The 15,934-nt window shown below is 38.7% G+C and overlaps 1 protein-coding gene across 1 annotated transcript in view; it reads right to left on the reverse strand.

Annotated features, from left to right (window-relative positions):
* Window positions 1–15,437, reverse strand: part of ERCC5 (ERCC excision repair 5, endonuclease) — a 30,489-nt gene extending 15,052 nt beyond the window's left edge. Inside the window, exons 1-6 of the mRNA XM_069467584.1 lie at window positions 14,961–15,437; window positions 8,977–9,152; window positions 7,826–7,941; window positions 6,828–6,914; window positions 4,748–4,808; window positions 2,357–2,500 (exon numbers count right to left, since the gene is read on the reverse strand). Coding sequence (XP_069323685.1) covers window positions 2,357–2,500; window positions 4,748–4,808; window positions 6,828–6,914; window positions 7,826–7,941; window positions 8,977–9,152; window positions 14,961–15,048 — 672 coding nt within the window. The 5' untranslated portion in view covers window positions 15,049–15,437. The remainder of the gene's footprint in view (window positions 1–2,356; window positions 2,501–4,747; window positions 4,809–6,827; window positions 6,915–7,825; window positions 7,942–8,976; window positions 9,153–14,960) is intronic.
* Window positions 15,438–15,934: the final 497 nt, after the last annotated feature.

Below are 15,934 nucleotides of genomic sequence, written 5' to 3' on the forward strand. Positions count from 1 at the left end.
TCACAGCAATCATAGTTATTGGTAACAGTTAACCTTTATAAAGCATTTCCTGTGGAGGGCATTCTTCTAAGTGCTTTTACCTATACTACCTCATTTTATTTTCAAAACCATCCAATGAAACAGATAATACCTCCATTCTACAAATGAAGAAATCGAGACACAAATAGGTTAGGTAACCTCCCTATAGTCACATGGCTAACACATGGTAGATGTGGGATCAAATGCAGATTGATTTACAATTGATTTTGTTACTATAGTAGCAGCCCCCTCCCTTACTCTCAGGGGAGTAGACCCCCAGTGGATACCTGAAACCGCAGATAGTACTGAACCCAACTGCCATCAATCAGAACATGTTTCTGCGTATGTCTTCCATCCAAAAACTCAATGCCTTTTCCATCTTAATTAAGCACTTATCACACACTGTGATTGTAACTTTTGCAGTTTGTGGGACAATAGCAAAACTTGCACTAATTTCTTTTTCTTTCTTCACAATTTCATGGGTAGAAAATTCATTTTTACTATAGATCTTTGCAACCTCAGAACAGTTTTTCTTCTTTCTGTATTAAGTCGAGAACTTTTATCTTTTCACTTAAAGGAAGCACTTTATGGCTTCTCTTTGGCATGTTCAAATCGCCGGCCTCACTACTCTTGTGCTTAGGGACCATTATTGAATAAAATAAGAGTGACTTGAACACAAGCACTGCAGTACCATGATACTCAATCTGATAACTGAGGGGCTACTAAGTGGCAAAGAGGCAGGGATTGTCTACAGAGTGGAGACACTGGACAAAGGGAGGATTCATGTCCCAGGTGGGGCAGAGAGGGATGGCATGAGATTTCTTCAAGCTACTCAGTACAGCAGCAATTTAAAACTTATGAATTGTTTATTTCTGGGATTTTCCCCTTAATATCTTCAGACCGTGCTTGACCACAGGTAACTAAAACTACAGAAAGCAGAACTGCAGATAAGAGGGGACAACTGTATTATGATCATGACGACTACTATTATTATTTACCATCACTACTATATCAACAACATTACATTTGCACCATGTACAGATGACACAAGGTCCAACAGGGATGACCCAGAACTTCTCTACTCAATCAAAATTCCAGATCCAATGAGCTGTTACTCCACTCTACCCTATAGTCTACGAATCCCAGAGACTCTGTGGTTGCAGAAAGAAAATCAAGAAGAGTAAATCATTACGGACTGTCTCTTTTTCTCACATTCCTTCCCACTTTTGTTTACATAACAGAAATTCTATTTCAACTACCACCCAGAGATCCTTTCAACTCAGGAAATAAAATGCCTGACAGATAGACTGAGCCTGGACTTTTCCCCTGAAATGAAAATAAATTTACTCAAAGACTCAAGGATATTATTTCTGTGCACCTTAGTATTCTCCTATTTTCACATTCTTTGTGGAAAAACAGAAGGCAGTGATGGGAAAAGAAATTTATCCTGCCTTTTTCATATTTCTGGTATCAATTTAAGAAACAGTCAAAAGTCTATAGAAAATAAAAAACACTACTACATCCACTCACTAGGGACAATAATGCTACTTATTATGTTCTGTCCTATATTAAATATAGGAAAACTATGTTAGAAATAATAGGTGGTAGCAGCAAAGAAAAAAGAATTCGTTAACTAGCAACTAAACGCAGGGAGTAATTAATGGTAGCATGCTCAGTAGATGTGTTTGACAATACCCAACCCCACACTCCACCCCCTACTCCAGTTTTCTGGGGCTGTGGAGCCACCATAAGATGTTCCAAGTTGAAGAAGCCCCATTCCCACTGTTCAGAAAGAAAGAGAAGGAACATGGAGATCCAGTGGCATTTCTAGGGCTGTAGCAGAATAAAGTATATCTGTAATTTCAAGTTAGAACATATTTTCCCATTGTGATTAGATTCTATATTACTATTAGTTTTTATAGATAACATAAATTTTGGGTTAAAGTAACTTTTATGAACTAAGCAAAGAACTGAACCACGAAATATATATCAGGCATTTACTATAGGAAAGATACAGAGCTGGGTGCTGAAAATACAGAGGTGAGTACCACAGGCACATTTGGGAGCTAAGAACTATCAAATGACATCACAGAGAGCTGTGAGAACACAGAGCAGGAGAAAAGACCTCGTCTTGGGTGGAAAGTCAAGAAAGACTTCTTTGAGTGTTTGAAAGCTCAAGCTTATAAATATACAATGCTTCATAAGATCTCTGAGATACACAAATGCTGTTTACTGTTAACTGAGATATTGTAGAAGTATTGCTTATCAATTTCTCTTCTAATAAAAAGTTTTGCTAAAGTTCTTAATTCTAGTATTAATGTACTATTGTCTATTTCACCTCTGGCATTGCTTCAAATAATGTTCTTCTTCGCTTGGTAAATTCTTTCATATCAGACAAGATTTCATGCTTTATTTCGGGGGGCAGGCTGCTGAAGTCCTCAGACTCAATGTCTATCGCTTGAGGATTATGAAAGAACTCTTCCTGTAAAGAGTAAAACAACATCATGAAATTTACATTTCACACACTTAGTTCTATTTACCATTACAGAGTATTTTTTATAATTAAATAAATATTTATTGTGCTTAGATCATAAACACAGTTCTACAAAATCTACAGTAGGCTAAACACAGTTGCACATAATCTATGATAGGCATCAAAGTGAATAGGCAGATCAGAGAATGTATCCATTCACTCTTTCATTCATTCAAAAGAAAAAATGCTCACCAGGCACCGCTAAGTCACTGGGCACTGTGCTAGGTGGTAGGATATTGTGGAGGATATGCCAGATAAGGCCCCTACTCTTAGGAGTGAAGGAAGGCATATGATAAACAAATAAGTAAGTGAAAATAAGCAGCTTAATCTGATATGAAAGTGATTTGAAGAACAGAAAGAGAAAAAAAAAGGATTTGTTTGATAGGTAGAAAAGACTTCACTAAAAAGAGGACCTGCGAGCAGGTACTTGAAAGATACCAAAGGGCCTGACCAGGGACAGTACATCCCAGGCCAAAGGAACAGCAAATGCAAAGGCCCTGAGGCAGAAATGAGCCTTATGAATTTGAGCAATATCTATAATCCCCTTAATTAGATTAGTTTTATTTTGCTCTTAACCTAAAATAAAAAATGAAATTAAAAGTGAGAAATTCACAGATATGGAAGCGTATATAACTTTTCTAAATTTTAACTAATTACCAAAAGTACTTTAAAATCCTTCGTTAGTAAAAAGATAGACTAATGCAGCTTGTGGTCCTGTATGTGTGTATGCACAAAGCAGCAAGCACTTAAGACAAGCTTGTCATTACACTCAGCATTTCCTGTGCTTTCCCTCACTCATACTCCCACCACCCCCATGAGGAAGTCATCAATCAGTATCAGTTTTGTTTTACAAAAAAAAAAAAAAAAAAAAAAAAGCAGGAGTGGGGAGTAAAGCCTTGGAGAAGTTAATCTGCCTAAGATCACACAGCTGGTGAACAGTGGAGCCTGGACCAAAATGCAGGTCCCCGAGGCCCATGGCCTTAACCAAGCAAGACTGCTATCACTGGCTGCACGATAATGCAGCACCTCCACAAATTGAAGGATCCCAAGGTTTCGCTCAAAAGTCATCTGCCAGATACACCAAAACAATGTGAACAAACAAGAAACAGTAAATTTGGGGATCAAAGAATGTTATCTGCTACACTGAAAAACTTGAAAAAAAAAGTATATGAAAAAACACATATACAGTATAACCTCACTTTGTAAAAACATGTTATTCATTAAAATATGTGTGGTATTGTTTTTAAAAACATGTCCACAAACTCTTTGACATTCTTCCTGTCTAATTTTCTTCCTCTTTAATAAGGGCTGGCCTTAGTAACTAGCTTCTAGTGAATAGAATCTGGTGGAAAGGATGCTGCACAACTTAGAAAGGCAGCAAGTTCCTGCCTGTAACTTTCTCTTGGGACACCTACCCTCAGCACACAGACACCATGTTGTGAAAAACCCAGGCCACATGGAGAGGCCACAGGCAGGTGTTCTGGTGGCTGGCCACACTGAAGTCTAGCTGACAGCCAGCACCAACTGCCACACACGCGAGTGAGGAACCATCTCCATCCCCAGCTACAGTCTGACCTCATCTACATTAGAGACTCCAAGAGAGAACTGCCTGGTTGAGCTCATCAGCCCCCAGAACCGTGACAGATGATAATAAATGATGTTTTCACACCACTAAGTTACACAATGATAACTAGAACATATGCACAGACATACATATATACGTACACATGTGCATTTGATACATATGCATATACCAAATACACACACACACACATACACACAGAGGTATTCAGCTATATGGAGCAGGGGGAAGAATGAACTAATAATACCAAAATGTTACTGTAAGTTATTTTGGGGTGTACATTTTCTATATTTTCACACAAGCATGTATTACTATTTACTGATTGGTTACTTAATTGGTTGTAAAAGAAAAATGGCTTATTTTGGATACATAGATGCATAGTGGCAAATTCCATATATATATGTATGCACGAGTATTTTTTATATATATATATATATATACACACACACACACACACACACACGCATGCACACATATATACACACAATAAAAAAGGCATCTGTCTTTACTTTTTATCAGGAACTTCCATAAATTTATACTACCTCATTAATATTATTCTTTGCAGGTCATTCATTTCAAACAATATATTCTGATTTCAAAAATTATCTAAGTACCTGTAATGCTTGTTTTTGATTCATTCTTTCTTGCCATTCTTTTTCATCTTCCTCTTCTGAACTGAAAGTCAAGCACATATTCATAATATCTATGACTTTTAATGACTACTTACAAAAACATTTCTTGTGCAAGGTGCTGCTAGCTATAGAGGATACAATGCTGAATAAGCCAGCAAGATCTGTGCTGCCTTGGTCTCATGGTCTGGCGGGGGGTCGTGTGAGTAAGAAATTACAGTATAATCCACTAACTTCCACCACAAGAGAAGAGCAGGTTGCTAAAAGTACAATAAACAGAGTCACTCTACCCCAATCTGGGTGGGTCACAACAGCTTTCTGGAATCTCCTGCATTGGTTGGAGTTAGTGACAAACAAGTATGGAGTCTAGTTGTTAGGTGTGGGGAGGTATGTGGAGAAAAGTGTTCCAGATAAAAGAACTAAGTTCTATAACCACCTAGAAACAAGGAAAAGAAAGCCTGCCTGTGGGCAGTACGAAGAGAGCACGGGACGAGACTGGAAAGTATGATTAAGGAGTTGGAATTTCATCCTAAAGAAATGAGAAGCTAGGAAGTGTTCTAAGCAAAGAAATGACAATATCAGATTTTGGTTTTAAACAGATTCTATAATATAATACAAAGCAGAGCTTGGTGGGGAAAGGTTATTACAAAAGGTAAGATCAAAGACAAAGACAGAAAGAAGTCTGGAAGCTACCACTGTAACCTGGGGAAAAGGTGAAGGTGATGGCAGTGGAAATAAAGAGAAATGAGCTGACTCAAAAGCTACTCTGTCTCTTGTGTTAATGGAAAAAAAAAAAAAACCCCAAACTCTAAAATAATTTAAAGAGGTTTATTCTGAGCCAAATATGTGTGACCATGGCCTGTGGAGCCACATCAAAGAAGTCTTGAGCAAGTGTTCCCAAGATGGTTGGGTTACAGTTTGGTTTTATACATTTTGGAGAGACAAGAGTTGCAGGTAAAATCATAAATCATACATGGAAGATGTACACTGGTCACTGGTTTAGCCAGAAAAGGTTAGGCTTACAGGTTATAGATGGGTACAAAGAGTCTTTGCTTTGTAATTGGTTAAAAAAATGAAGCTTTGTGTAAAGGCTTGGAATATTTTAAGTTAAGGAAGTCTTTTAATCAGAGATAAGCCACAATACACTGACTCAAGTGACCTGTTAAGCAAACTGATGGCCTGCAGGTGATTTATAATCCTCACTCTGCATAGCTTTAGGTCCTGCTGATAATTTAGTATCTTATTGTCACAAAGAGTCTGTTTTGTCAGTTTTATGATCTCTGTTTTAACATTAATGCTGATCAATTGTATCTAAACTCCAAAGGAAGTGGGTGTCATGAGGTATGTCCAACCTTCCCTTCATGGCTGGGAACTCAGTTTTAAGGTTTTTCTAGAATTCCAGTGGCCAAGAGAGGTCTGTTCAGTTGGCAGGAGGCTTAGGATTTTATTTTAGCTCACACTTGGGAGCCCCTGGGACAGGAATGGGGAGAGGGAGAGACAAACTGTCAAGGCTCTGGTCCTCCACCTTCACATCAAACACAGAAGCAGCCAGCCAGAGGAAGAGTCATCAACAGAAGAGCTGAGAAGGAGAGGCCAGAGAGGTGCCAAAACAGCAGGACAGGGCAGGCACGGTGTTAAGGGGGGCAGAGAAGTCGAGCACACTGAGAAGTGCAAAACATCTCCCAGATTTATCAACCAGAACATAGCCAGATGTGGTGGTGAGAGGGACAATATTGGGCTGAGCAGTAGGTAGAGAACGCATGCGTAAGCAAAGCATAGGAAAAACTGAAACTCATGTCTTGGTGAATTTTGAATCCACGATGGTAGCAGAGGCTCTTCAGAACGAAAAGGAACAAGGAATCACAAATCATCACAACACAAAAACAAGTCAGTAAATAAAAAAATTTGGTCTTTGAAAAATATTCTAAAAGGTATAGAGAATGCATATTTCAGATGCATTAATAAATTCCCACATGCCTTATCATGTAGATAAAACAGAAAGGTTTAAACCTGCTTGAATATAGCAATGATTAAAATAATAACTCTTAAATAGTTAAACATTTACCTATGTTTTTCTTCCTCTTGTAAAGGGGGCAAAACATAGATGTCATCTTCTCTTCGAACTTGCGTAAGACTGGGTAGTGCTTCATTTCTGAAAAGAACACAGATCTTTAAACAGGGATTATAGGAAACAGTATTCTGAGTCAGTAATACTCCCCCACTGATTCCACAAACCCTGTTCAGGAGATGAAGGGGAAGGAAACATCCAGGCAAGGATGTCCGCACTCTCGACCTGGCTCCCCTCAGGCTACTGCTGTGGAAAATAAGTTCAACCTAGAGAGAAAGGAGACTGGCTGGGGATCCTCAGCATCTTGGCCACAGTCTCAGCTACAGTCAAAAAGAAGAGCATTATAAAAGTAAAAGGCATGCACAATGCAACACTATGGCTTTCCTTTCTCATTAGCAAAGTTGAATCTCACAGAACAGAGAATTTTCACAACTTCAAATTACCAAGTCGAATGGTATCCTACTTATTCCTCTTCTTTTACTCCCTATTTTCTTTTTTTTTAATGATCTCACTTTCTCTATTTATTTTTTTTTATTTTTTTTTTTATTTCAGTATATTATGGGGGTACAAAAGTTTAGGTTACGTATATTGTTCTTGCCCCCCCGCTCCCCGAATCAGAGCTTCAAGCTTGTCCATCCCCCTAGACGGTGTGCATCGCACTCACTATGTATGTATACACCCATCCCCTCCCCACCCCACATAAAATGTGGTATCTGTATACACCATGGAGTACTACTCAGCTATAAGAAACAATGGTGATATAGCACCTCTTGTATTTTCCTGGATAGAGCTGGAACTCATTCTACTAAGTGAAGTATCCCAAGAATGGAAAAATAAGCACCACATGTACTCACCATCAAATTGGTTTCACTGATCATCACTCCCTATTTTCTATTGAGAGTTGAAATTAGATAGGGAAAGATCACTACAGTAATTCAACACAACAATATTTTTAAAAAAATTAATCTCTAAAAGTAATGTAATTTTCCTCTTGCCTATTGCTTTGGAAGGCAGTTTTGATAGCTTGTCTTTTCAAAAATGTTTTCAAAAGCTTCTCCGTAGTTTTTCTGGAGTCACTGGATGCGCAATCCTTTCTCAGCCTTCTCTTAGCCTATGAAAAAAAGAATATAAGATTTTACTTCAGGATATTAGTCTATTAAAAACATTTCTATGGGTGGGTATGGTGGCTCACGCCTGTAATCCCAGCACTTCGGGAGGCTGAGGCAGGAGAATTGCTTGGAGCCAGGAGTTCAAGACCAGCCTGAGCAACATAGTGAGACCCTATCTCTACAAAAAAATATAAAAATTAACCAGGTGCAGTAGCATGTACTTGTAGTCCCAGCTACCTCTTGCTGAAGCAGGAGGACCGCTTGAGCCCAGGAGTTCGAGGTTGCAGTGAGCTATAATGATGCCACTGCACTCTAGCCCGGCTGAGACCCTGTCTCAAAAAAAATACAAACAAAAATAAAAGTTTATATCCAAGTGGGTACTGTCATTTGGATTATTCAAACATATTTATTTCTATTTTTAGAGACAGGGTCACCCTATGTTGCCCAGGCTGGACTCAAACTCTGGGGCTCAAGTGATACTTCCACCTCAGCTTCTCACACACATTTTTTAAAACTACTTTCAGAAAAATAAAGAAACTCATTCTTTTACATCATGTCCAGTTTAATTCCTGGATAACCTGCTTTAGTCACCACATGACATTGCTTACTCCTAAAGTCTGATTTGCCTTTAAAAGAAGGCTTGCTATTACCGAGGACACTGTCTCAGATTCAGGAAGGCAATTCTCACGTAGAGTTTCCACGATGTTCCCAGTGGTGGCAGCACAGATGCAATAAATATAGAACACCTAAGAAGATACTCTAATGGGAAAAGCCTCAATTGAGAATTTTAGTAGTTAATTTTATTTAAAAGTTAAATTTTATTATTGCATGCACAATGTACTCTCATTAAACTTTTTTTTTAAAGAAAAGGTATTTGTTCAAGATAAATAGAAAAGCAGTTAAAATTAAATTGCATATGTGTCAAAATAAGCCCGTTTCTAAAATTCCAAAGAGAAAATAAAAATTTTAAGTGAATTGTTCTAAGAATGCAAGGAAAAAAATTATCTGATGCTTACCAAAAATTATATGACACTTACCAAAGTCTGTTTCTTCAAGAGTGGAGCATCCCCATCAAACACAAAAATAGGGCGAATTCGAAAAAATAATAGTTTGCAGAGCCGATGAAATAAAGTGAGAAGATGAGCATTTTCTATTGCATTCCCATGGTGGTCCCGGACTCCTTTAAGTGCTTGGTTTAACCAAATGCTAATATCTGAGAGAATTTGTTAATGGAAAACATATTGGAATTTCTTCCCTCATCCTCACAATTTCAATTTCTTAATGACTGATATTATCCAAACTTTGAACATCAAACATTCATCTCTATTCATCTGAAACTATAAAATGTTTGGCCCTCATGGAATCTACCTAAAGTCGGTTCACTTTATTGCGCCCTTGTTAGTACTATTCGCGTACTCAATTTTAAAATCACACAGATATGATTTTGTACTTTAAAATGTCTAATTGCAAAGAATTGCTTCTTTTAAAAAACTAATGATCACTAAAGAATATTAATAAATTAGCACAAATTTTCTGGAAGACCATTCAATAATTCATAGTGAAAAACTTAACATTCTATTTTACCTAAAAATTCCACTTCTAGACATTGATCCTTAGAAAATCATCACAGATTTAAAAGATTTATAAGAATGTTTATTTATAATAATGAAAATATGAAAAACAATGTATAAGTTTTCTAACAGGTTTTTAAAAACTAATTATATCTATTTACTAGAATACCAAGGAGCCCTTAAAAAGCGAAGTTACAAGCATACACGGTGACAAGGAAGATAGTCACAAAATATTATTAAAGGAAATAAAACAGGTTAAAAAGGTATATATGGCATAATTCCATTTTCTAATACAGTATATGTAATTTTTTTAAATATAAAAAACTAGAAGTTCAGACACCAAAATATTAAGTATAGTTACATCTGCTTAATATTAAAGGTAATTCATATTTTTGTCTTGGAGTTTTCTTATATTTTTAAACTTTTCTTAAAAAAATGCTTCTTGCACAATTTATTTTATATTTGTCCATAAGAAAGGGTAACACAGCACTCTGCTGGTTTTCCTGCTCTCAATCTCTTCGCCAGCTCCTGTAACTCACCGTGAAAGTGGTCACTTCACCAGTGATCTTTTTTAGCCCCCTTCTTTCCTCCTGCCTGCACTTTCTACCAAGGCTAGCTCAACACATCCCACACCCCACACAGTATCCACATGCATTTGTCTACCCAGAGCACTCTCCTGACCCCAGAGGGGACAGCCTAGCTGACGTCTCTATCCGATGTCTCCCAGACATTTCACGCTTAACATGATCAGAACTCAGCTCCACATCTTTTCCACCAGGCTGTTCATGCCCCATGTCATGAACGTCACCGCCATTCACCCAAGCCACAGTTCTGGGTTTCATACCACACACTCCCCTCGTTCAATCATTACCTATCAATTCTACCTTCTGATATATCTTAAAGGCATGTATTAGATTTCACCAATATATCTTCATTGAAAACTCTTTGAAGCTTCCCATGGCCTTTAGGGTAATATCTAAAACTTCTTCCCATGGCCTGTGAAGCCCTAGATGATCTGGCCTCTCTCATTTCAATCCACTGGTTTTTACTCAATCCCTGGAAATCCCTAAACTCCTTCCTGCCTCCAGGGTCTTCTCACATGCTCCTTCCTCTGCCTGAAAGTTTCTCCCACTCCCAGCCCAGTTCCGTCCTACTGAGATCGAAAGATCCCTTCTTCAGCTTAGATTAAGACCTCCAGGCCGGGCGCGGTGGCTCACACCTGTAATCCTAGCACTCTGGGAGGCCGAGGTGGGCGGATCGTTTGAGCTCAGGAGTTCGAGACCAGCCTGAGCAAGAGCGAGACCCCATCTCTACTAAAAATAGAAAGAAATTATATGGACAGCTAAAAATATATATAGAAAAAATTAGCCGGGCATGGTGGTGCATGCCTGTAGTCCCAGCTACTCGGGAGGCTGAGGCAGTAGGATCGCTTGAGCTCAGGAGTTTGAGGTTGCTGTGAGCTAGGCTGACGCCACGGCACTCACTCTAGCCTGGGCAACAGAGTGAGACTCTGTCTCAAAAAAAAAAAAAAAAAAAAGACCTCCAGTTATACACTCCTATTCAAAAATGCATTGTTTATTATGTGGCAACAATTTCCTACACTGAATAAAACAAAGCATTTGCCCTACGGAGATTCCAATCTAGTCGGGGAGGAGGAAATCAAACCTGATGTCCAAGGCTTGTCTAAACCACACTTTTGTGCCTTGTACTCCCTTTCACAGGGCCTATCACAGAGCAGACAATAAATATCTATTAAATGAGTTGAAAAGTTTAATAATTAAGTGAATGTACATTGCCTAACTTTTACTACCATAAAAAAAAATTTAGGCCTATCAACAACTTACTAAACAAACATCATGTAACAAAATAACCAGTGGAAAACAAGCTATTGTTATATTTATGCCTCTAATATTTGAACACTATCACCGCGAGCCAGGCCTATCCAAGACCCTAGGGATGTACATCAAACGATACAGCTGTGAACAAAACAGATATGGTCCCTATCTGCAAGAAGCTTGCATTCTAATGGGAAGACTGACAATAAAGAAATAAAGTAATAGATATAAAATACATTAGACTGTTGATAAGTGCCAAGAAAAAAACAGAGCAGAGGAAAAAGACAAAAGAGTGACACTGGAGGGTTGGATTGGGAGGGGTGGTCCAGTATACTTTAGTTAGGCAAGGCCAATCTGAAGCAGTAACACAGGCCTGAGTGAACAACAGGAGTGGAGAAGTAAACCAGGAGGCAAATGAACAGCAGATGCAAAGGTCCTGGGACAGAAGCATGCAGCAGTTTGGAAGAACAGCACAGCAGGAGAGGAGGAATGGCCGGAGTTGATACAGCCCCTGGCAAGTGTCCAGAATTCGAGTTAAAGAGCACCCTGGTGGACACGTGAAGAATAAACTATAAGAACACCAGTTTTAAAACTAGTTACAAGAGTCTCAGTGAGATGGTAGCGGTGGAGACCATGAGAAGTGGTAGGATAAAGGATCCATCTTAGAGGTCAGATCCAGCGTTGACTTAGATCTGTATTGTACTGGATAAATGTTTCTGCTTGCTACACTATAGCACAGGACTAAATGAGTTTCTGTAAGAGAGAAAATCTAATTACAGATCAGTGGCTCCTGATCCTTCTATCCATTAGAATAGGATATGAAGCTTTTGAAACATATAAACTAATAAACCCCATATGCCTAAAATTCTAAATCAGAGACTAAGGTGAGACTTTTTGAATTTTATTTATATATTTATATTTATTTATTTTTGAGATGGAGTCTCACTTTGTTGTCCAGGTAGAATACAATGGCATGATCATAACTCGCTGCAACCTCAAACTCCTGGGCTCAAGTGATCCTCCTAACTTAGCCACCGCTGGAGTAGCTGGGACCGCAGACATGTGCCACCACACCTGGCTAATTTTTTCTATTTTTGGTAGAGATGGGGTCTTGCACTTGTTCAAGCTGGTCTCAAACTCCTGACCTCAAACCAGTCTCCTACCTCGGCCTCCCAGAGGGCTAGGATTAGAGGTGTGAGCCAGCCTGCCTGGCCTTTTAATTTTTTAATTAATCACAGGTGGTGTCAATTCTTGGCTAGGGTCGAGAGTTCCAGCTTGAAATTCTTAAAGAAATATGTAAAATTAGACAAGCTGAAAATATTTGCATAATTTGACTTGTCTAATTTCAATGAGTTTATAGAAGGCAAAATTAAATTTCTCACAGGCCTGGGAAGGTTAAAATCTGCAGCAAAGCCAAAAACCACTTTAGATATAAGACCCAAAAGAACAACAATTTGAAATAAAAAGTAAATTTCTTTAGTTCTCTAGTTAGGTGATTTAAAATTTAATTAATCCCCTTTAGTATGTATAGCCAAAGAGATAGTAATATCTTGCTAATATACTTAAATGCATTTTACAAAAGTCCATAAGAGACAGAAATAAAACTGTTAATTCTGTGTTATTTAACACAGACATTTAAATTGTATAAATAAATAAGACACTCAGCTATACAGATAGTTAAAAGACCAAACAATTTATTTAGGGAAACAAGAATAAATTATGAACCTGGTATAGTCACAGGTAAGTTCTTCATTAACAATACAAGAAAATCTAAATATATTTCATATGTCTGAATTCCCATGAAAATGAAACAAAGAGAAATCAACTGTAGAACAAGTAATCAGATATTCTTTTTACATATATATGAAGTTATGTAATATATATGAAGTTGCCATTATAACTAGAATCTTTCACAGTCATCTTTAGATAATGATTCATTCTTTCAGATAAGCCTAATAACCCTGTGAAAATGACTTCACATGCCAAAAGGGCCTCTTTGAGTCATCTACAAATAGATAATCTAAAATAAATGCTTTACCTTTCCTTACTTTAACACTGTCCTAAAAAAATAGAATGTTAAACTTCATATGTAATCTCAATGACTTTACAAATTCTTAATTCATCATAAGAGCTGCAACATAAAATGATGTAAATCTTTGCTGACGTTTTAAAGGTCCCTGTCACTAAAAACTGTCTTTTCATCCATCAATAGCTCTAAGGAAATCTTTAGAATGCAATGACACTGAGGAACCGCTGGAGGGCAGCAACAACCCATGTACTTTAAAAAAAAAAAAAATCTTTTATTTTCCCCAATTCGAGGCACCCTTCATCAAAATTTACAAGCCAAAATTTCATTACAGATGTGTTTGAAGATTATTCACTTAAAAAATTGTAACAATCTTACTATATTTTTAAAATTATCAATGTTGCATTACTTATAAGTTTTGGGCATTCAGAAGCATTGTGGCTCCTCAATTAAGGACTCCTTTGCTGAACTCCCACACACTCTTGAATTGCATCGCTCCTCCCCCCGCCCCCCGCCCCCGGCAATTACTTACATGACTTTTCCACAAGCCTATTAGCCCCAGGCTCATAGGTTCCCATTTAGGAAACAAGTATAAGAACTACCAGCTTCTGAGACAAACTAGGCATTCAAAAAAACTTGAATACTTGAATAAAAAGATCAAAATTTCAAAAACATTGTAACATGTTTGATAATGAAAAAAATTTTAATTCCAATGACACAAACAAAACCAGGCAAACATGTATACAAACAGTCCTTTAAAAAGTCAATTAAAAAAAAGTCAAACATCTGTCCACACTTACTCTTCTATAAACCATAAGAAACATAAATGAAGCAACATTCAGGACAGCCGACAAAACTAATAGTCGGAAGCCTACTTCCTTCTTTCCATGCTGACCTCCCAGCCGGGATAATAATTTTAAGATTTACAGTATTAACAGTGCCAGACACTACACTAAACTTCTTTCATTTAAGTAATTCCTTTATTCCTCATCCTAATCCCGTGTGTAGATACTATTACCACCTCCACTTGGCAGATGAGAGAACTAAAGCACAGCCCCAAAGTGATAAAACCAGAATTCACAGAGTTGTATGACTGCAAAGCCTGAGGAAAGTAGATACAGTCTGCCCTCCTTATTCACCCGCTTCCGCAGATTCAACCAACGCAGATCAAAAATATTTGGGGGAGAAATTATAAATAATACAGTAAAAAAATACAATTTTTAAAAAATACAGCATAACAACTGTTTACACAGCACTTACATTGTATTACGTAGTATAAGTAATCTAGAGAGATTTAAAGTACACGGGAGGATGTGCGTAGTTTATATGCAAATACCACGCTATTATATAAGGGACTTGAATATCCTGGTACGGGTGGGGGAGAGTCCTGGAACCAATCCCCCTCAGACACCTAGGGACGACTGTACTTAGAAAGAAAACCTAGTTTAAAAAAATTCTATAACTTCCTCTCCCACCCCTCCCCCAAAGACCAGCATCCCGCAAACACCACTCTGCACCCAAATATAAACCGCGAGTAAAATCCAGCCACAAATCACTGCATCCAAAAATCGAGGATGCGTTAAGGATACCAACAGCAAGGATCTTCCCCTCCAGCGTTTCCGGGCTGACCTGCCGCCCGGAGCACTCCAGCAACTTCCAGAGCCCCTGGACTCCCATGAGGCAGGCGTGTCCTCGGAGCGGATCGCGGGAGAACTTTTATTCTAATTCTTCTACAAAAGGCTGCTCCACCGCCCAGGACCCCAGGAGGCTCTCCCTGCTCCCATTCAGTTAACAGGTAAAATAATACAGAACCCGCGGTTTTCCAGGCGGAACCGCGTCAACGAGAGCGTAAGGATGGGGGAAAGCCCAGGCTGGAGAGCTTCCCAGCGGCTGACACCGCGCCCCGGAAGAACGACGGGACCAGAGAAAGGCCTATGGCGGGGAGAAGCAGGGCCTCCTCTCGCCCGGAGCTTTAGTCCAAACTCCTGCACTGCTGCGGAAACCGCGGTGAGGGGGCAACGCAGGCGAGACAACCAACCAGAAGATGTCCCTCTAGTACCGTTTGCTTTCTCCGGTGGGTCCGTAAACCCCCCAGAAATGAGGCCTCTAGGTTTCCCTCTACTACGATACGCAGGATGGAAGTCCCACCTCCCTAGGTGACGTATATTTGCTGCGCCTGCCGTACTCCGGAAGTGGATGAGCGCTCTAGTTCCCGCCCCCGTGTTTATACCTTGTCTATTAGGTACTTCTCCCACCCTGGCATCCTGTCCGCTTTAAACGTTAAAACGATGTGCGAAAGTGCATTTTTGCGGAGGTGACGATTTTCTACAGTTTCTTCCCATTGTGCTGCTAGTTGTGAAGACTCAATACTAAATATTATTTTACACGTGGGGAGACAACGGAAATGTGGACGCTCCCTTTGTGTTTTTCAACTATTAAATATTTATTTGTACGATAGGTCGTAGAAACTAGAGATTAATACAGTTTAAAGCTTTAACCCTTGAAGTATAGTCTTCTGCAGCGTCTAAAACTTAGAATTCCCCACCTCGTAAATCAGAAGTTA

Source organism: Eulemur rufifrons, chromosome 4 (assembly GCF_041146395.1).
Source record: "Eulemur rufifrons isolate Redbay chromosome 4, OSU_ERuf_1, whole genome shotgun sequence".
Lineage (NCBI taxonomy): Eukaryota > Metazoa > Chordata > Mammalia > Primates > Lemuridae > Eulemur > Eulemur rufifrons.